General features: G+C 38.2%; 1 protein-coding gene across 1 annotated transcript; it reads left to right on the top strand.

Annotated features, from left to right (window-relative positions):
• Positions 1-312: 312 nt before the first annotated feature.
• LOC110914100 (protein FAR1-RELATED SEQUENCE 5-like) lies at positions 313-2,493 on the top strand. The gene is made up of 4 exons (XM_022158921.1): positions 313-608; positions 711-969; positions 1,079-1,651; positions 1,741-2,493. Exons 1-4 carry the CDS (start codon positions 313-315, stop codon positions 2,491-2,493), a joined length of 1,881 nt encoding a protein of 626 aa, XP_022014613.1.
• Positions 2,494-23,160: the final 20,667 nt, after the last annotated feature.

Below are 23,160 nucleotides of genomic sequence, written 5' to 3' on the forward strand. Positions count from 1 at the left end.
GTCTGGAATGGAATTCCCACACACAAGTATCTTCGCTGCTCAAAATACGGGAAACCACAACCAAAGAGGACTTTTGACACACTAGATGAATCTTCTGTAAGGCCAAAGAGAACCAACTTCACATTGTGTGACTGTAAGGCAAGCATTCTAGTCTCAATCTATAATGATACATACACAGTTCTGAGTTTCAATGATATTCATAATCATGAACTTGTTGAGAATTACAACCGTGATCTTAGCAAGATATCACGGAAGCTGTCATTCACCACCAAATAATTCATTCACAATATGAGTCTAAACCGTATCGGACCCATGAGAGCTTATAGATGTCTTGTAGCTTTAAAAGGCGGGCATCACAATGTCAACGGGACTCCGGTGGATTTTAAAAATTTTAGCCACCAGTTGCGAATTTTTATTGGTGAACGCGACACACAAGTTTTCCTTGAACGCTTGCGTGAGCGCTTTGACAACCTACCCAACTTCTATTTTGATTACACGGTTTCAAATGGAAAGTTGTCTTCTGTATTCTGGGCTGATGAGATTTCAAAGCTAAACTACAAAGCTTTTGGCGATGTCCTCACCTTCGACGCGACTTACAGCACTAACAGGTGAGTTTCCCCTTAACATGTGTTAGGCCTGATATCAAAGTATACAAACCTAACCAAAAAAGTGTTACATTTTGTTAACTTCAAATCCATTTTTATTAATAGGTACAAGATGGTTTTTGTGCCATTCACGGGTGTGGATCATCATTTCCAATGTGTTACATTTGGTGCGGGTTTGATATCAACCGAGTCCATTAAATCTAATGTGTGGTTGCTTAAGGCTTTCTTGAAGGCACACAGTACTCAACCAACTCTCGTGTTGAGTGATCAAGACCCATCTATGCTTCAAGCTGTTCCTATGGTCTTTACCGAATCACGCCACCGGCTATGCATGTGGCATATAATGAAAAAACTACCCTCCAAGGTTAGGTTAAATCGTTAGCCTTTAACATGTGTTATTCAACATCACAGACTTATATGCATTTTTAAACTGTTTAATCTAACATGTGTTAGTAACTCTTAAAATTTACCAGATCTCTGCGGAACTTTTTGATAACACTGATGTTTGGGCCTGCATTCACCGGTTGGTTTGGAATGTTTATATCAAACCAGAAACGTTTGAGTCCTGCTGGCATGACCTCCTAGAAACATTTGGCCTACAAGACCACACTTGGTTGAACGACATGTACAACATCAAACATCTTTGGGTACCAGCCTACTTTAGGGAACTGCCAATGTGTTGCTTGATGAAGACCATTTCACGCTGCGAAAGCTCGAACGCTGCCTTCAATGTCAACTCAACAAGCGCAAACACCCTTGTACAATTTATGATGTGCTTTGAAAATAGGGTAGACAGCCAACGATATCGGCAACGCGTATCGGAGTACAAAACCTCATCCACGGTGTTCAAGGGCAATACTGATTTAGCGATAGAACAGCACGCGTTCGCCATTTACACAAACGCTGTTTTCATGCAAGTTCAAAAGGAGATAATTAAAGGGAAGTTTTTATGCTACATCACAAACCAAACCGAGTCCAGCAATACCACTCTTTTGCTAGACGTCACTCATTTGGACAAAAGGAACAACATCACAAACGTCTATCAGGTAACACATGTTAGGCAAGTTCATTATTACCACTCCACTAACATACGTTAGATATAAATGCCTTTTTTTGCTCAATATGTCCCCAACAGGTTACATATAACACTGTAGACCACTCCGCCAGTTGCTCATGCAAGAATTTCACACGTATCGGATATCTGTGTCGCCATGTCTTTTGCGTATATCGATTGAAAAATGTTGCAAAGATACCACCCCAATACATAAACGATAGGTGGCGCCGAGATGCCCTCCCAAAAGAGGTTTTTTCACTTTCCAGCCGATACGGCGTCAACGCACACGCACCGTCCGTTATGCGGAATGAAATCCCCGACCTCGTTACTGAATGCGTTGATGTGGCCAGAACCGATGAGGATTCATTGTCAAAATTGGTTGCCCAACTCCGGGATTTCAAGATCAATGTGCTTTCCAAGCAACCATTGGGTACAACTCAAAATGAAACAAACGAGTGTGAAATGGAAGAAATAGTTGGGCAACCAATCAACATTCCAGTCGAAGTTGCTAATCCAGATGTTGTACGCAATAAGGGATGTGGTACACATACTTGCATTTCCGGTCCTGGTGAGAAGGCAAAGACAAAACCACCAAAACGTCCAAAGCAGCTTCGTCTACGCAAGCGTTGTGGCCTGTATGTCGACGACCATGACTCACGCAACTGCGTTAAGGTGGCCGCAATGAAAGCAGCAAAGGCTGCTGCTGAACAACTAAGGCAGACCGCCACCGGTGCCTCCCCCTCTGATTCAAATCTTTCTTTTTGTTTACTAGTACTATGTAATGGGAGACTCTCTTCATTTTGGCCTTCTTACACACATGTAATAGTCTTTTAACATCCTCCTGCTTTTTTCTGTTACGTGTGTAAGAAGGTGGAACTATTTTTATCCCATTTATCATTTCTAGTCTTGTAAAAACTTTATGGCCTTTGGCACTTTGTGTTTGTAGGCCACCTTTTGTGGACCTCTGTTTGCTATTAACTTGTTTTTATTATTATCTTATGCATGGATAATTGTGGTTTTGGTTTATATTTTACAACAGCATTACAACAGATGCTTAACACATGTTAGCCCCGTACTTGGGGTTTTTGTAACTGTAAAGGATCAGTAAAAGACAAAAGGTGTTAACCACACCAATAGCTTATATATAAAGACACATCATGTTATAGAATTAAACTTCACAACTAGCCAACTTAACCACACATACTACTACTAGGTTACAACCGCAGAAAAAACAATGGATCGGCTACCGAGCCGTCACATCAACACATCCCCACAAAAAAAATAATAATAAAAGAACAAAAAAACGACGCTAGTATGTCATCTACAAACATAGGGTCAACAGGTTAACACAACTTAACCACTTACGACATCCTAACTACCCTTTCTTATCCTCATCTCTATGAAACTTTTCATCATGGTGTTTCAACATCTTCATCATGAAAGTACAGAGGAGACGGGCTACGCTCACTCTCCCATGGGTCATGGTAACACCAGGACCTGATTGTTTCGGGTGAGTATGGACACAACGGGCAACCACATAATTCATGGTCTGGATCCGTCAGCAACCTAACCAACTCCTCTGGTAGCCCCTTCAAAATTTCAGCTTCTGGTAAAACGTGTTCCATACGGCGTCTGCTAACATCAGCTACATTGTTTGTTCCGCTTTCTGAAGCATCGTCACCACCCGGGCCTCCAGTTTTCACGTCCTGGCGCTTCTTGTGAAACACTTTTCTTTCGTAGCACACACCGTACCGACCCTCACATGCTTCCTTCCCCTTTTGCTTCAGCTTCTCCATGCCTGGTGGTGTAGCCGTGACCTTATTTTTATAAGTGTCCATCACATTAGCACACTTTGGAACCACTAAAAGTTTTTGGTTTACTGAAATATTACAGAATATGACTTGGTTCTTCATTACACTACTTATAGAGGTATATCATGGATACATTTAATATAGTTGTTGTGACTTGACTTTGATGTGACCATAAGGGGCAAAAAAACAATAGTTCCTTTTCCAATAAAGTTGTTTTCTAGCCACCAACCCCTATGTTACTAGACTTCTGCCACCTACTATCCCCAACTTCCAAGAATCCTACTACATTTATAACAGTGGGCCCCTTGACAACAGGAAGGAGCATTTTCATTTCCATAAATGTTACACCTGCCAATATATAATTTAAAACATTATCAACTACATCAATAACATTCAAACACATGCAAGATTTGTATGTTGTCAATATTCTTCAGAGTATAAAATTACCAAGTTAATAAACATCAGTTTTAAACATACAGATTTCACACAGACAGTCTGTCCCCAAAAGAGCTGGTACACCTAACGCAACACCTATCCCACAATAAGTTTAAAGCAACATCCACAAAACAAAATACATGCCACACCCAAAACAAAGTCTACATATACATATAATAGGTGTCCCCAAAAGAGCTGGCACACTTAACGCTACACCTATCCCACAGTAAATACCATTCACCCCCTAACACACGTTACTCTAACCGGCAACCCTGCTGGATTTGAGGAAGCAGCACATTCCCCTCCGAACATAAGATGTGCGCAGCATACCTCTTTCTCAACTTCCGCACCTCGGCAATCTTCTTCGCCCCACTCATGCTGAACCCACAATTAAAACTTTTGTTTTTCCCCATGTAGCACTCCATGTGCCGCATTAAGAAGACCCCACAATCAGTTGTGTTTGTTGTCATCGCCCAACTAACCGGCATACGCTGGATGTTGCAGTCGTCAATGTCATCGGCTCGCGGATTCCCAACCTCCCAAAGGTATTGCACAAACATATCTTTCTGCATATACAGATACAAGCCATGCTCAATTAAAAAACACATCTTGAATACAATCACACTTACGGTACAACATGGGTCATTTTAGTAACTTACAAACTTATACGGTGTGTCCTTGTGGAGGTAGTATACACTACCTTCTATAGGCTAAGCTTGTCTGGCTTTGTCATTATCAACAACATAAATTCCGGGGTACCGTAACTCAAACACTAGCAAGTAAAAATGTTTTTGCTCCAAGATCGGGAACAAAACAATGTCGTGCTTTCTAAAATCAGGAACCATTTCAGCGCTGTTAACCGCACCTTTTATACCAACCCGAAACTTGTGCATCCGCACCTCGACTCCACCTTCCTCAGTTGTTAACATCCACGGAAACTTTCACAAAAGAGAAATTAATATGGATAACCACTCGCCACACCCTAACTACTTTTCCACAAAAAACATCAATCTACACAAATCATGTCTATATACAAAACACTCACCACAACTTTAGTACCAAAGAATAGCCTACTGTAAGCTTCCCTTGATTTTCGTTTCTCTTGGAAGTTTAGCACCTCCGCCCAACAGTCGATAATACCATACGACACCTCCTTGCCAACGTTTAAACTCTTGAACATAGCCCGGGACGCTTCTACATGGGCAGGGCTTCGAAACAGCAACTCCCTGGTTTCATATGTACATATAAAAAATTAACTTCCATATCTTAACACACGTTACTGTAATTTAACTCATTTTTTAACAATATCCCCCCTACTTACACAGCCATGTGTATCGGGCTATCAACATCATCAACTGACGACGTACCCTGTTCATTCCTGCGGCAAAAATCAAAAAATAACCAATTAACTAGATCCATTGGGTTCATGGTTTACATGCTATTATACAACAATAAACCCCGTAGTAGTTCTACTTACTTGTTTGCCTCCATTGCCCGCTTCCTACGAGAATGCCCATTTAGAAAGTGCGTCGGGGATTCATCAGCGTATATGTAATTCCACAGATTCGCCTCCTTCTTAGTGATTGGTTGTCCCATGTCAACAAACCTTATATAGTAAGGTGATCTATTTGGTTCCGTTGCCACTTTCTCTCTAAAAGGGAGCTTCCTTTTTTGGGCCCCCAATTCAGCTAACATACGTACACGGTGTGCTAGCGACAAATTGTCCTCCACCTCATTCGCATCACCACCAAATAATTCCAGCCCAGCTTTCCCCTTGTGGATTGCAATTGCGGAGTTATATGAGCTAACCGGTTCTACCATTATAACCATACTCAAGTTTGGGGTAGTCTCCACATCGCCTAAACACGTATAAAATAATAATTCACGTTACTCTGTAACCAATATAACACTTTCACAGTAAACAAAAATAGTAAAGCTTACCGGAACGTTCGGGCGCTGTTTCTGTCCCAGCCATCTCATCCACCTTTGCACTTGTGCAACCTGCATGTTCGATGCAAATAAGTATATTTAAATGACTCCCACTAAGCCAGCAATCCTAATCATTTTAATGCTCTTACGTACCGGTTTGCTGTGACTCGTCAAATTCACCACCAATTTGTGTCATTCCAAGACTCCAATTAGGCCCATCGAAACTACGTTCATCAATAAACGTATCGCCTCCGTCCACTGTTCGTATGATTAACACATGTTAACCCACTAAATGTTCCTAATAGGGAACTATTTAACACATGTTATAGAATGAAAAGCTTTACCGTTAAAATAAGGCTGCCACTCCTCTTCCGCCGCTTTGCCTTTACCATCCATAACCACCTCCTCAGCTTTATCGAAAGCATCTCCTTCCACAGAGCCAACCACCACGCCAACACACTCTTCCTTATTTACAACATTTGAATCTACTACGTCATGCTCAGTCTTACTATTTGAAGCTGCATAAAACATTCTTATCACATCTCATGCATAGGTTACTATTTGAAGCTGCATAAAAAATTTACCGTTACAATCATGGTACAGTTCTCTACAGCCGCCTTGCCTTTGCCATCCAAAACCACCTGTTCATCCTTATCGATAACATCACCTTCCACAGAGGCAAACACGACGCCACCACATTCTTCCTTACTTGCATCAGTTGCATCCACAACTTCATGCTCAGTCTTACTATTTGAAGTTGCATAAACATTCTCGAATAAATTAGACATGGCTAAACATGGTGCGTCTAGAGTTTTTACGACCCTACAAATAAAATGTTTTCTGAAGATTACCTTCATTGTCATTCCCTTCAACCTGGTCAGTAAGCTTAACATCCATCTCAGCAATTTTGGCTACCTCTTCAGCACAACTAAACCCCGGTTCAGAAATCTTATCCTTTTTTGCGTCAGTCGCTTCTAAATCTGTGATCTGCTGATCAACGTCCTTCTCATCCACATTATTGACAGGTGGAGGTACATGTCCTGCTGCCTCCACACTATATGCATCTTGACCAACCAACTGCATGCCAGAGCCACCGTTAATTATCAAAGAAACATGACACATGTTAAAACAGAATAAACTAATAAAGCACACTATAAAAAACAAACAATCTGAAATGGTACGGAGCACTACCAGGTACACCCTGGATCGCTACTGCTTTAAAACGCCGTATTGCACGCATTAAACCCAACGGCTTATGGACTTGTTCAACATCACTTTTATCCCCGCTCCATTGTCCTTCAATATGTTCCGCCCCACCCATACTACAGTCACCTCCAGTTGAATTACCAGCCTCATGAACAATCTTATCACTGTTGACGCCTTCATTTGCTTCGTCCCCAACTTCACTACACCCCGCTTTACTTTCGTCGTGTTGCTTCTCAGTCTCGTTGCACCCTATAACATCACATTAATATTAAATGGGTTCAGACACGTACGCATATTACAGGGACATAAACTTTTTCGAGCAACAAACAACGCGTCACCATCAATGTGTACTTATGTTTTCTTCCTAGGTTGCCATCTATACACTTAACTGTAAACGTACAATGTAACTGGTAACACATGTAACACTTCACCTGTTTCGTTACCACCATCCGTGTTTGGCCCATCAAACTTTATATTTGTCTTACGCCTTTTTGGGGTCATACAACCTACTTTTTCAGGAGCATCCTTTAAGTTCTTAAGTCGAGGAGATCTCCTCACCCGCAACGACTTCCCACCATCTTGCAGCGTTTCAGCACACGCTTTTCTATCATCAGGTACGCTTGATTGCCCCGCAACATCAGCTGCAACCACAACAGATGTTAAACAATACGATCGGTAAGACATTAACATGTGTTACACTATACATTTCAGTCCCGTACGCATATTACAGGTACATAAACTTTCTCGAGCAATAAACAACGCGTCGCCATCAATGTGCACTTATGTTTTCTTCCTAGGCTGCCATCTATACACTTAACTATAAACGTACACTGAAAATGGTAACTCATGTAACACTTTACCTGTTTCGTTACCACCATCCGTGTTTGGCCCATCAAAATTTATATTTGTCTTACGCCTTTTTGGGGTCACACAACCTTCTTCTTTCTCACGAACATCCTTTAACCTCTCCAGTCGAGCAGATCTCCTCACCTGTAACGACTTCCCACCATCTTCCATCGTTTCAGCATACTCTTTTCCATCATCAGGTAAGCTTGATTGCCCCGCAACATCAGCTGCAACCACAACAGATGTTAATCAATACGATCGGTAACATATTAACATGTGTTACAGTGTACATTTCAGAAATATAATCATCGCACCTTCCAGGGCATCAAAGTCTATGGCTGAAGATCCTACTTCTTTCAATCTCCTTTTACTGATCCTTTTGTTAAGCCGATTAAGTGACTTCCTGTACAAAATAGCTATTGGCGAACCATCCGAGCATTCGTCATCCACGCCATTCCCTGCGAAAACGTTGCACATCAATAAATGCGTGCCACATTAATAAACTCAATATTACAAAGAATATTAATAAGCACAATATTACAAAGAATAACTGTGACTAACCAGCGTTCTCTCCCTCGTTAATGTGAATACTTTCATCATTTTTCAAATCTTCCAACACCTCATTGATACGGTGCGACGATAAATCTACCGCTTTATCGTGATCTGTACTTGCATAGGCTTTCTGTTCAAACAAACTTTCATACATTGCCTTCAACGTTTGTACTTCCTCGTCATCAGGGCTCTCCACACACATAGATTCTAACATACCCTCTATTTTGATTTTGTTCTTGTTTGTCACATTAATTAGCTGTCGTACCATCAACAGCCTCTCCTGTTTCAATTTTTTTTTCAACAGTTACATACCGAAATTATATACTAATAGTAAAAAACACATGTTAGTGCATATAACTATACCTCCTTACTTGCCCAGTGTTCCACGTTATAGTTACTTGGAAGTGTTAACCCTTTAAACCGTCCCAGACCAAACCCACCATCAAGTATTTCCAGCCTTTCTCTCTCTCGAAATCTCTTCAAGTTCCAGAAAGCCAAAGGACACACCGCCTTGTCAACCTTCATACCTGTGCACTCAATGCTATCAACGTACAACAGCTACAAGAAACAGCGATCAGTTTAGTCCGAAAACAAGCCAGTATCTTAACACATGTTAATTCTCCCAAATAAATAAATTTCACTTACTATCAGAATCGTGAGAGGCCCAACGAAAATGCTTTGTGGGTCAAGCCGATCCCAGGTATCTTTGTAAGTTTTCAACTTATCTACCACCAGGTCACACCAGTCTACCTTTGCAAAATCCATTTCGTCATCTAGATACTCTAAGATTTCTTCTCGTAAACAACTTTGTTTATGACAGTCAACGAGCACTGCCACAAAACACATTACAAAATCCATACGGAAATCAAAACTGTCTTCGCTGTTGGACTCATCTATCATTTTCACCGTCTTTGTTGGAGGTACATGTACACCCGAGTATCTCGCCCTCCAATCGTAATGGCATCAACCAAGATGGGCAGCTTATCAATCGAACTAAACTTTTTCCCACCGGTCAGAATCCCTAATAACTGATGTATCACTTTCCTGTTTACCTTGATATTACCAGCAGACGTACATATCACCATCTTATCGGGATTAAAATTGTCGACAACAAAATAACCTAACTTAGTTGGTAACCCATCAACGCTGAAAGTAAGTAAATGACCAAAGCTCATTTCCCTGACCGCCTCACGTTGTTGGTTTGTCAATGCTCGTACGCACTTATAAAATTGTAGTGGTGCGGATCTCGTCCTTATTCCCGGAAATTCATCCTTCTTGGCTCGCTTACGGGCTTTGGGAACTTTTGCCTGTTCATTACCAACTTCCTTTTGCTTCCGTGCTTCACCTTTCACACTCTCCTCTGAAACTTTCTCCTTCCCTGTCCGTAACGTTCTCCCGCTTGATGTAGCTGTTACATCTGCCCTACGTACTGGTATAACGTTTTATACGCAACCAAAACACCCAAAAAAATTAGTCTACTTTACAACCATTTATGTCAATTCTTTCTAACACAAACGGTAACATTATAGTTATATGATGTGTGTAAAATGCAACATATAAATTACATCAAATAAGGCATAAAACTAACCCTTTTTAAGTACTAATGTTGGAAAAAGTGTATTTTTGTCTTCCTTTTGTATTTTCAGGATTAAATGAGCTCAAATTAACAAAATAAGGAAAAAGACAGCTAAATCTAACATAAATACAAGAAAGGGAACAAAAGTGGACTGCCCGACCCCTCGACAGCATCCTCCCAAGCAAAACAGAGAAGACAGAAGACTGAACACGCCCCGTGCTCAGCGAGCACGGGGCCGTGCCCAAGAAGCAGCAGAAAAGACAAACCTGTAGAAGCTTCTATTGCTCACCACGGGGCCGTGCCCAGTGAACACAGGGGCGTGCCCAAAGTACTGCAGGCGCATTAATTGTAATTGCGAATTACAATTAATGAGGAGAAATAGTGTTAGACGGGCACGGGGACGTGCCCAGCGGACACGGGGCCGTGCCCAGGCTTCTGTTCAGCCTATAAATAGGAGTGCTTGGATCCATTGCAACTCATTCCTTGGCACACCACCTCTCTCACACTTCATCCACCACCCACCACCATCACAACACCATCATCCACCACCATCATCCATTGTCCATCATAGAGTGTGTGAGTCATCTCGGGATCCAAGATTGATCGTAAGAGTTCTTGACAATCAAGGCCATGTTTGCCTAAGTCTCTTACATCACTTGGTGAAGACAGTGTTTAGTATAATACTTTTTAGTTTTAATCTTTTGCACTTCTTAATTGGTTTTGTATTAATGACTTTAATAACTAGTTTCTTGTGTTGAAGGTGATTCTTCCTTATCGTTTGTCCGTGGTGTCTTGGCATTATTTTACTGTCTATATAAAATAAAAGATTTTCACCATTCATATCTCCACGGTCTATATGGAGGTATGTTGGCTAGCTGGTCGGGGGTTAAGGGAACGGTTTGGTAAGGTCTTGCCCTTGTTCAGCGTTTAGAGGTCCTGCAAGGGACCTGGGTCAAATTTAGTAGGACCTCCTTCAATACCCAAAGGTATTGGATGGCGGGGGTCCAAACTCTTTGATCCCCTCATAAGTTAACTACTATTAATACTATAACCCGGCTATTTAGGACTGTATCCCTGCTGACTCAGACTACTTAGTCGAGGGTAACGTCACCTCCAAAAGAGGGGCCTACCATAATTTGCATTAATAACTTAATTAATTATCTTTCAATAATCCGACCCTTTAGGATTGTAACCTTGCTGACTCAAACTACTGGATTAGGGTAACGTCGCCTTCAAAAGAGGGGCCTACTACAATAACTAAGATAATCTCTTAAACAAGTGCAAAAGTGCGAAAATAATCAAAGGTTATACTAACACACGAGTCAGATCCAAGTGATTCATCTTGTCTATCTGTTTTTATTTTTATTTTATTTTTCAGCGTTTAGTTAGTTATATTTTTCTTAGTTTAAAAAAAATCTTTTTCTAACATTTTGATTTGATTAGACGTTGAGGATAAACCGGTACTAAAAGCTCTCGTGTCCTTGGAAAACCTCGGTATCTTACCAACACTATACTACGTCCACGATGGGTGCACTTGCCCATATGTGTGTTTAGTGTTAGTAAATATCGTGTTTTATAAATTTAAAACTTGGCTAAAGTGTAAAAAGGGCTTAAAATATATATCTAAAACATATACACACTTACACGCATCAAGTTTTTGGCGCCGCTGCCGGGGACACAAGGATTTTTAGAAAGTTAGTAATCAACGGCCTAATCTTTTTTTTTTTCTTTTTTTTTAGGATTTTCTTAAATTTTCAGCTTCTGCAGAATTCAGCACGAGCCGTGCCTGCTGAACACGCCCCGTGCCCAATCATTGGAACTGGCAATCTTGTTTTAAGTCAGACAGTAAGCTGAACACGGGGCCGTGTTCGCTCAACACGCCCCCGTGCCCAAGATTCAGTTACTGAAAACAAGACCGTAAGATCCCGACGGTTGGTAATTTCTGACACAAAAATGAGTGATAATGATTTTTTTTACTTTCGGCACTCTTATGGTACGTGGTGTCAATTATGTGGAGGCAAACATAAAGAATTAGAATGTTATTTTCTAAATTATAAGCCCCACTATATCGACCCACCATCTCCCTATAACCTTAAGAGGGGCGAAAGTAAAAATAATCACTATCTCTCCCTCAAATGCGCCCAACCAGATATTCTAGGAGAAATGCTCCTTGACGAGTTATTTCAACTAGAAAATCTAGTTCTAACTTGGTTAAGAGAGCTTAGGAAGGATTTCATTGATCCATCCCAAGACGATGACCAAGAAGAAATGTTGGGGTCGCATGAAAACAACCTCGTTGTTCCCAATCCCACCTTTGTACGTAGCAAAGACATGGACGATAGTCGTCCCTGTGCCGATTGTGCCGTGAAGGACTCTCCATCGACTTCGTTCGGTGCATACATAGACCTGAGCGATTCGGCATATACCTTCTTTAACGAGAGCCCGGGAAAGGGTTGGACTTGTCCACCTACACATAGCATAGGAATCACCCTCACCGACAACCTCTTGCCTTCTCGTCTTAGTCTAGGACAATTAAGGTATCTTCGGCACTTTGGGGTTGTTCCATCCAGTAAGGAACCGCCTGATCCGGATAGATTCCTTAGAAATAGACTAACTTCATAATCAGCCCCTCGACACGGGGTTGTGTCCAGCCAACACGCCCCGTGTCCACCAAAAGATTCCCTTCTGGCTTTTACGTCAGAATACGGACAAACTGTGTCAGGATTCTATCTGCACACGGGGCCGTGTCCAGCACGCTGTCGTTTTCTATAAATGAAGCCAAGAATTCTGCACATTTGGACCATCTAGGAACAGAGATTTGAAGGAATCTTCTCTCAACTATCCTAGGTATGTTCTAAAAGAAGTTTCCAACAACCCTCTTGTCCTTTCCTCTTTTATCCATTTCCTCTTCTTCATCTTTCTCCAAAAACCTCCATTAAAGTTTGAGAATTCAAGCTTTATGGCAAGAGATATTTGAGTTTTGTTCAAGGAATCTTGTTAAAAATAAGTTGTATAACATTGTTTTAAGTTACTATTGATAAAAAAGGCTTCACAAGTTAGAAAAATAACTTAAAACTTCAAGATTCCTTGTTTCAAAATTCTGCAGAAAGGTGAACACGGGGCCGTGCTCACTGAGCACGGGGCCGTGTCCAAGATACTGTTTCATTAAAATAAGCTGTTTTCGGTTTATTTTCACAGAATGTCAAGTGAAAACAGTGAAACATCGTCAGTGCATTCAAGAAACAATAGAAGTGGAAGAAGGCCTTCCATTGAAGCTACCCTTGTACATTACGTCATGGCGCTAAGGGAAGCAATCGATGAAATGACTTCGGTAGAGGAGGTCCTAATAGAACGTATAAATTATCTTACGGTGGGGCTGGAAAATAGTTTTCAAGAAATTAACCTCTTGCACCAGAGGTTAAATATTCTTGTAACACCTCCCGTGGACCCCATCCTCCCTCAAGAGGATTGGAACCTAGCACTTGGAGTCAATAACCCTACCGGATGGGATGATATTCCAGCGGAGCCTCCTCTTGAAGATCTGCAAGAAGTCCCGGTGGAAGTCGCACCTCCTCAAACCGATGCCAACGAGCCCTCCTTTCTCCTCCCAAGAGAGATAGAGGAATGGCTCGCCGACATATGAGGGGTCTATAACCGGAGAAAGGAGTTCTATGAAGCCACATTCAACTGAGACTACTATCTTCTCGGAAATTTTGCTAATTAGAATAAGTTGTAGGCTAGGGCTCCTTGGGTTAAAAAGCTTCTTGTGCTTACTTATCTAATTTACTAGTATTTTAGGACTATGTAATTCTCTCTATAAATTTAATGAAATGATGGTTTAAAGGTTTGGATGATGTTGAAATAAATAAAACACACTCAGGATGGTCAAGGATAACAAGGGAAACGAGAAACATGGGCCCATGCATGAAAACAGGGTCATCCGACAACAATTTCTCCATTATAGTAAGCTCAGCACGGGCCGTGCCCAGCCAACACGGCCCCGTGCTGAACATCCTGCAGACAAACGCCCAGTTCAGGTAACTGGACACGGGCCGTGTTCACCAAACACGCCCCCGTGTCCAGGCTTCTGTTTCTTTTCTTTAATTATTGTTACTGGCACCTGAACACGGGGCCGTGCCCGGTCACCACGAGGCCGTGTCCAGACTGCCAGTAACCTAAAATTTTGCTTTTAATACCATTTTACACATTCAATCAACCTAAAAAAATTATTTTTGGGACACATTGAGGACAATGTGTAATTTAAGTGTGGGGGGGATGCTAAAACCTTGAATTTTGCAAGTCCTAATACAAGCCTTACACAAAACTCTATTGGAATCGCTAATCACCGCAATTTTTTTTTCAAAAATTTTCATTTTTTTTACTTGTCTAAGTTTAAGTTGGGAATTCTAAGTCTAACAAGGTTATATTTTTATAAGTTTACAACCGATAGCGTCGTGATAAAAAGAACCAACATAAGAAAATTATGAAACGGCATGACAAGCTTAGTTAAAATTGATTATATATACTTGACCACATAAAAACCCATTCCCACAAAAGTGAGTTTTGAGCCTTTATTGAGCATACAAATATACATCTTTACGCTAAATGCTCATTTTTCGTTTCTTGTGTGAATAGCCGCCTGGTTCTTACGACTCTAGAACTTGCCACGACAATACATTCCCGGTCCTTCCCAACTTAAACCCAAGTAAGTAAATGATGGAGGCATTAGGACTAACCCTTTTTCTTTCAACACCATTATTTTTATTTTTCTTCTCACCTACCCAAAAATTCCCCCTAGTTAACCCCTTTGAGCCTAAACCTTTTCATTTCTTAATCCAAAACCCTTTTTACCCACCAAAAACCCTTTTTATTTTTTACCTTTTATTTTAGTAACAAGCTCGGTTTTCGTGTGACTATCGAAAAAAATGATATTTTACAATGAAGTTGGAAATAAACAAACAAAGCTCCTCAAAACAAAAGCTTGTTTGAATAAATACTTCATTAAAAAAATAAAAAGTCACAAAAACAAAATGTTTTACGAAAACCGACGCTTCTTATGCCTTTCGCCCTTTTCCACTAACCACTAACCCAACTACCCACCTTTAGCCCAAGCCTAACTCTTCACACAAAAAGTCCTCTTGATATTTACAAATGTATAAAGTTAAAAAGGAGGAGGATTGATTGCTTGGCAAGCTTATGGTAGGAATAAGTTCCATGCCGCTCTCGAGTGATTCACTAAAAATACACCTTCGGCCGAGTGTGAGTGATTTCCCCGGTGAGGTATGTGAACCTGTATATAAATGAAATTTTAAAAAGGAATGTTATGCCTTAATAAATAATTTACCTTATGAAAAATTTTTAATAAATCATGACGAATAGAATTGTAAATAAGTAAAACTAAAACCTAAACAATCTTGGAAATTCCCGACACTCTATGACAAGCCCAAAACCTTCTCTTCTATCCATTCCATTTGGGAGTGTAAGCCACATATTAAAGAGTTTTGCTTGAGGACAAGCAAAAATTCAAGTGTGGGGATATTTGATGTGTGTAAAATGCAACATATAAATTACATCAAATAAGGCATAAAACTAACCCTTTTTAAGTACTAATGTTGGAAAAAGTGTATTTTTGTCTTCCTTTTGTATTTTCAGGATTAAATGAGCTCAAATTAACAAAAGAAGCAAAAAGACAGCTAAATCTAACATAAATACAAGAAAGGGAACAAAAATGGACTGCCCGACCCCTCGACAGCATCCTCCCAAGCAAAACAAAGAAGACAGAAGACTGAACACGCCCCGTGCTCAGCGAGCACGGGGCCGTGCCCAAGAAGCCAAAGTACTGCAGGCGGATTAATTGTAATTGCGAATTACAATTAATGAGGAGAGATAGTGTCAGACGGGCAGGGGGCCGTGCCCAGCGGACACGGGGCCGTGCCCAGGCTTCTGTTCAGCCTATAAATAGGAGTGCTTGGATCCATTGCAACTCATCCCTTGGCACACCACCTCTCTCACACTTCATTCACCACCCACCACCATCACAACACCATCATCCACCACCATCATCCATTGTCCATCATAGAGTGTGTGAGTCGTCTCGGGATCCAAGATTGATCGTAAGAGTTCTTGACAATCAAGGCCATGTTTGCCTAAGTCTCTTACATCACTTGGTGAAGACAAGTGTCTAGTATAATACTTTTTATTTTTAATCTTTTGCACTTCTTAATTGGTTTTGTATTAATGACTTTAATAACTAGTTTCTTATGTTGAAGGTGATTCTTCCTTATCGTTTGTCCGTGGTGTCTTGGCATTATTTTACTGTCTATATAAAATAAAAGATTTTCACCATTCATATCTCCACGGTCTATATGGAGGTATGTTGGCTACCTGGTCGGGGGTTAAGGGAACGGTTTGGTAAGGGTCTTGCCCTTGTTCAGCGTTTAGAGGTCCTGCAAGGGACCTGGGTCAAATTTAGTAGGATCTCCTTCAATACCCAAAGGTATTGGATGGCGGGGGTCCAAACTCTTTGATCCCCTCATAAGCTAACTACTATTAATACTATAACCCGGCTATTTAGGACTGTATCCCTGCTGACTCAGACTACTTAGTCGAGGGTAACGTCACCTCCAAAAGAGGGGCCTACCATAATTTGCATTAATAACTTAATTAATTATCTTTCAATAATCCGACCCTTTAGGATTGTATCCTTGCTGACTCAAACTACTTGGTTGAGGTCACGTCGCCTTCAAAAGAGGGGCCTACTACAATAACTAAGATAATCTCTTAAACAAGTGCAAAAGTGCGAAAATAATCAAAGGTTATACTAACACACGAGTCGGATCCAAGTGATTCATCTTGTCTATCTGTTTTTATTTTTATTTTATTTTTCAGCATTTAGTTAGTTTTATTTTTCTTAGTTTAAAAAAAAATCTTTTTCTAACATTTTGATTTGATTAGACGTTGAGGATAAACTGGTACTAAAAGCTCTTGTGTCCTTGGACGACCTCGGTATCTTACCAACACTATACTACGTCCACGATGGGTGCACTTGCCCATATGTGTGTTTAGTGTTAGTAAATATCGTGTTTCATAAATTTAAAACTTGGCTAAAGTGTAAAAAGGGCTTAAAATATATACCTAAAACATATACACACTTACACGCATCATTATACGATCAAACATCCAACAATTAATCAATTGAACATCAAACAAATGAAAGTCAATAAAAATTAACTAACCACGGTTTCTTTGCATTCCGTTGCCAGAATTATCCTCCGCGATGGTTTTTTTCCCTGCCAATTAATACATGTTAGGCAAACTTCAAACTCAGACCATTAATTATTTGGCAAACAAACAAATCAAAGCCAATAATATTTAACTAACCACGTTTTCTTTTACTTCCATAGCCTGAACTATCCACGACAATGTTTTTTTCCCTGCCATTTAACACATGTTAGTCAAATTCACTTTGATACGCAAATACCAACTATTGTAACCAAAGGAACTTACCTTTATGATCTTTGGTCTGTCCCTCTTTGCCTTCCACATAAGCTTCTTTACGCCCTGAGAAATTAGTAACAAAAACGATTACTTCACCCAGAAACGATACAAACTATACACAATATTACTGGTTAACCTTTAAGGGTTTTCCGTCGTTTCCCAGGGCCTGGTGACCCACTATCAGTATCATCATACACTGCAACGCAGCCAACAAAAGTATGTTATGAACAGGGACTAATCCAACACACTATACATATATACATCACCTTCAACTGTGTTCACGGTTCATACACACATCAATACTAACCTAACGCCCTTTGGGTCGGCCCGAAGCCAGATTGTTGATTGGAAGGACCTTCCTTGGAATCATCGGAGATAATAACAACACTACGGCTTTCAGACCTTTTCTGCCCTAATATAGGTCTCGTAGTGCTATATATAGAAAACAAAACAAAATCAGTTGCCATTTTGGGGGAAATCGATTGAACAAAACCCCCTTTTACAGGTCCGATTACAAGAACTAACCTTTTACTTGAACTCTTCATCTTCCTTAATCGTTTCATTTTAACCGACGACGACAAGATTATGAACGATTTCCTCATTCTCCACGATCGCCACTATCGGCTTCTGTCTTAGGGTTAGAAAGTACCGAGCGATGTTGTTTGGCGAAAGAAAAATATGAACAGTCAGTATCTAGTGGGAAAGATAAAGACGAAAAGATTTTGAAATGCTTTGAAGTTTTGATTAGACGCCTACTGCATGGCAGGGATTTGGTTTTCCAAAGTTCAATTTGCACTACCGAAAATGCCCTTCCAGTTGTACTAATGTGTATTATAAGATTTCCTTTAAATATAATTCTTACCAAAATTAAGAGAGCCATTGATCAAGTTAGATGAAATATAATCAATGGATGACAATGGGTTTGCATAGTTTTCTTAAAAAGATAGAGTTTTCTATAGAGCCCAGCCCTATATATATATATATATATATATATATATATATATATATATATATATGAGTTTTTATGCCTTCTCACGAAAAATGTCCTTTTTACAGGATCCTAAGACTATATATGTATGTATGTATATATATATATATATATGGTTAGGTTAACGTACAAATGCCCTTATCGTACAATATGTACGCGATCATCTCAGTCGTCCGATCTGTTGCAAATTCACTTTTGAACATGCGATTTATACTGAAAAACCAACATGTGAAATTGCTTTATATACCAACATGTGATTTCATCATATTTAACAACATGCGGAATTGCTACAAAAAAACCAACATGCGATGCGATTTCATAAAAATACCAACATGCGATTTCGAACATGCTTTTTTATAACGTGCGATTTCACAATATCGTACGTATTGTACGTTAAGTGATATTGTATTTTACACTATATATATATATATATATATATATATATATATAGGTAGAGGATCCTGTACATTGATCCAGAAGTGTGAGACGTGTGAGAAGTGTATTATAACACTATATATAACACCATATAAACACCGTATAACACTATGTAACACCATATAACACCATATAACACTATGTAACGCTATATAACATTATATAACAAATATAACACTATATTTTGTCTGATAGCATGTCTATGATAGATGTATAGTGTTATACATTGTTATATAGTGTTACATAGTGTTACATGGTGTTACATAGTGTTATGCGGTGTTTATATGGTGTTATAATACACTTCTCACACTTCTGAATTAATGTACATTATCCCTACCCTATATATATATAGGGGACCGCTAAAATGAATACCACCTCCAGTTGTAAGAACCATGAGAACTACATCGTACGGGGCGAGTTGGACCAAATTTTTTTTCATAAACGTAGATGCGTGTATTATAAACACATTTGTAAAAAAATTCAAAAAAAAAAATGTCGTGTGTGTAGTTTTGAGCACCACAAGTTTGTGTTTACGGGTACCGTAAATTTTAAATAAAATTTCGTAAACACAAACTTGTGGTGCTCAAAACTACACACACGACAATTTTTTTTTTTTTGAATTTTTTTACAAATGTGTTTATAATACACGCATCTACGTTTATGAAAAAAAATTTGGTGAAACTCGCCCCGGATCAAAAAGTTCTCATGGTTTTAAACTGGAAGTAGTTTTCATTTTAGCGGTCTCCTATATATATATATATATATATATATATATATATATATATATATATATATATATATAACTTATAAATCTCTAATACATCATAGGGCTGAAATTAGGTTTTTACATATGATAATGGAAACAATCAATTAGAGTCGTATTTTGTCGGAAAGATTCAACTGAGTAACATGTTTCATTTAAAAAAAAATAAAAAAGTGAAATGATCAAATGTGTCAAAAATCGTTTTATTAAAAAGAAATCTTATATCATACTTTTTGATAATATGTTTTCGCTACTCATAAAATATACATCAAACATTACAAAATGTATATATATATAAAATAGAATGCACAAAAGGTACTGAAACGTTGCCTAACATGACTCAAATCCTTTTGACCCGCAAAAAAATCACCCGTTTTGACATGAACCCGTTACAAACTGAAAAGAAGGATAAATAAGATTCAAACACTTCCCATTAAAAAAGAAACAAAAATCCTATTACAAATATGTGATCGACCTGAGTAGTTCATAATATTCACATTAAGCATAAATCATTCACATTAAGCGTAAATTATTGTGAAATATAAAAATAAATTAGAAACCACAACTAACATGTGGAATATGAAAATTATAGATCATATGAAAAAACTTAAGCATAATTATTCATTTAATTTTTTAAATTTATAGATAACTACCGTTAAAAAATAGTTAAAAAAGTTGAATAAAGTTAGAAGTATTCTTTTAATAAAAACTTAAGCATAATTTAGGTACCCTGTTTAAGCCCGGAAAAACGTTTCCCATAAACCTTAATGACATAGATAATGTAAACTATTTTCTTTTGCCGCACATTGTTGTTATTGTTATTATTATTATTAAACCAAAATGGGTAGTGGGCTAATATCTTATGAATTTAAGTTATCAATTTTGAAATTAATAGTTTTAATGGGCCTAAGATATAAGTTTAGGTTTTATATGGGTTTTCTGTTTTAAATATATATTTATATATATATATACACACACACATATAACTTTTTAAAAGTTCCCTCGGGATAAAATGTGCCCTAGCCGTGGGTTCTCTCCACCCACCCCAGGGTCGACTTTGTTCTTACCTACCAGAGAACTTGGGTTTTTAGCGCCATCTAATAACAGATCCCCAACCGATGTCCGTGAATGAATATCAAGGCCCAACCAAGGATAACTTAGATGGAACATATATGACCAAGACATTTCTAATATCAACTACGATTTATAAAATGCGATTGCAATATACGCATTAAAAAAACATAGGATAAACAAAGCCGGATAAAAAATATCCACCACGATTTATAAACAGTACTAAATCAATTTTTAACATACATATTTAAAACATAGAATAAACAAAGCCGGATAAAAATAGCAAATAAAAAAAACACTAATAACAAAGTCGTCATTTCCATTCTTTTTAAATTAAGAAATGGATTTGACATTGAACTTGAAGTTGTCCAAAACCCTAAAAAGCACATCACATGCCCCTTTATACCAAACCTTTTTATGTGGTACCACAAATATTCCAAGGTGTAAATTATTTTCTAAAACTAATCGTTTGTCCCCAAAAGTCCTAACACCACAACCATAACCACTTTCTTTAATTCACAAAAAACATATCCATCTATAGAAAGAATATATATATATATATATATATATATATATATTATATATTATTTTGTTTTAAACATATTTATCTTTTAATCATTGTGAAGACATGTAAAAGATGTATAAGGTTAGCGTCAAAAAGCATCATTTTAAACACTAGCATTTGCCTTAAATTGTGGACTATAATATACTCTAAGCATGGGTGTCACAATATATACCCAAAATGCTAGAACCCCAATTGCTATTGTTGACTTGTTTTCTAAGTTCATATATTAATAAAATGTTTGTATACTTCAAATTATAATCTATTAACATGTGCAATGATATTATAGGGGTGGTTCTAAAACTAATTAAAAAACATTGAGGTATCGTTTGGTATGAAGGAATTGAAGGCGGGTTGTAATGGATCATTATAATGAAATGAAAAAGAAAACATATTTGGTTGTCATTGATTATGGAATGTAGCATTCCATAAGGAATGTAACTTCTTTCAAATATAAGAATTTCCATTCCTTGGTAAGGTGGTGTGTTTTTTTTTTCATTCCTTCAAGGAAAGGAAAGAAAATTATTATTATTATTATTATTATTATTATTATTATTATTATTACTATTATTATATTAATATTTTTATTTTTATTTGTATTTTAGTTATTAATTGTTGCCATTATTAATATTAATATTAATATTGAGGCAATTATATTTTATCGTTTTTAATAAACTGTGATTCGTTACTTCGTCTTTTGCGTGTATCAAACTGTACAAAGTAATAATTCATTCTATTTACATACGAGTAACTAAACATTACAATGGAATGGAATGATCCATTTCATTCCATTGTCCATTCCATTACTTTGTTTATTACATTCTGTAGTTCATTCCATTACCCCATACCAAACAGACCCTGAAAGTTGTGAGAAGGAAACACACAAACACACACACACACACACATACAAATATATATATATATATATATATATATATATATATATATATACACGTGAGTTTTATAGACATGAGGTATTACGTAATTACATTCGAATATCTATGCATGTTTCTCGCACACACTCTTGCACACAGGGCCGTTTCAACATCTTTGGAGGTCTAAGAAAATGAAATTTTGATGTCCTTTTTCCTTTTTTGATAATTATAAACTGTACTCCTTTATTCGTGTTTGAAACCAAACAAAAATCTAACACAACTACAACACAAAGTGGTTTGCTTGTATAAGATATCAAACAAATGTAAAACAATAAATTTACACTAATATTAATACTTAGCATATAAATTTTCTTTTAATTGGAGGACCTATTTATTAAAGGCTTTAGGTCCAAGCCTAAGTTGGTACGCACCTGCTTGCACCAAATAAAATGGAGTAAATGTACAATGTATTGTGTATGGGTCGTATTATTGGCACACATTGGGAAATTAAATCGACACCTTCAATACGCATCGTATAGGCCTATACGATGCGTATTAAGGTTGGTTCAAACTTATAGGTCAGTCAAAGGCTGACAATGTCCCCTTATCAAAAAGTAATACGCATCATATAGGCCTATACGATGCGTATTGAAGGTGTCGATTTAATTTTTTAATTTTGCAAGGTAGCTTTCTGTTACGCGGTAGCTTTCTGTCACGCGAACGAAGAAGCAGCACTTTGGACATTTGTTGGTCTTCAAACATCTAGGAAACATTATTTGAGAATACCCCTTAATTTATCGAAGTTGTAGAATGAGATCCTCCAAATCTCCAATGTTGGGTTATCATCTTTCGACCCCATTTTCCTTAAATTTATCGATTCTGTTTTTTCAACGGGGATGTAATGCAATGATTCCTCTCAATTGAAGAGACACACACTTGCTTCATAGGACTCACT

This window comes from Helianthus annuus, chromosome 15 (genome assembly GCF_002127325.2).
Source record: "Helianthus annuus cultivar XRQ/B chromosome 15, HanXRQr2.0-SUNRISE, whole genome shotgun sequence".
NCBI lineage: Eukaryota > Viridiplantae > Streptophyta > Magnoliopsida > Asterales > Asteraceae > Helianthus > Helianthus annuus.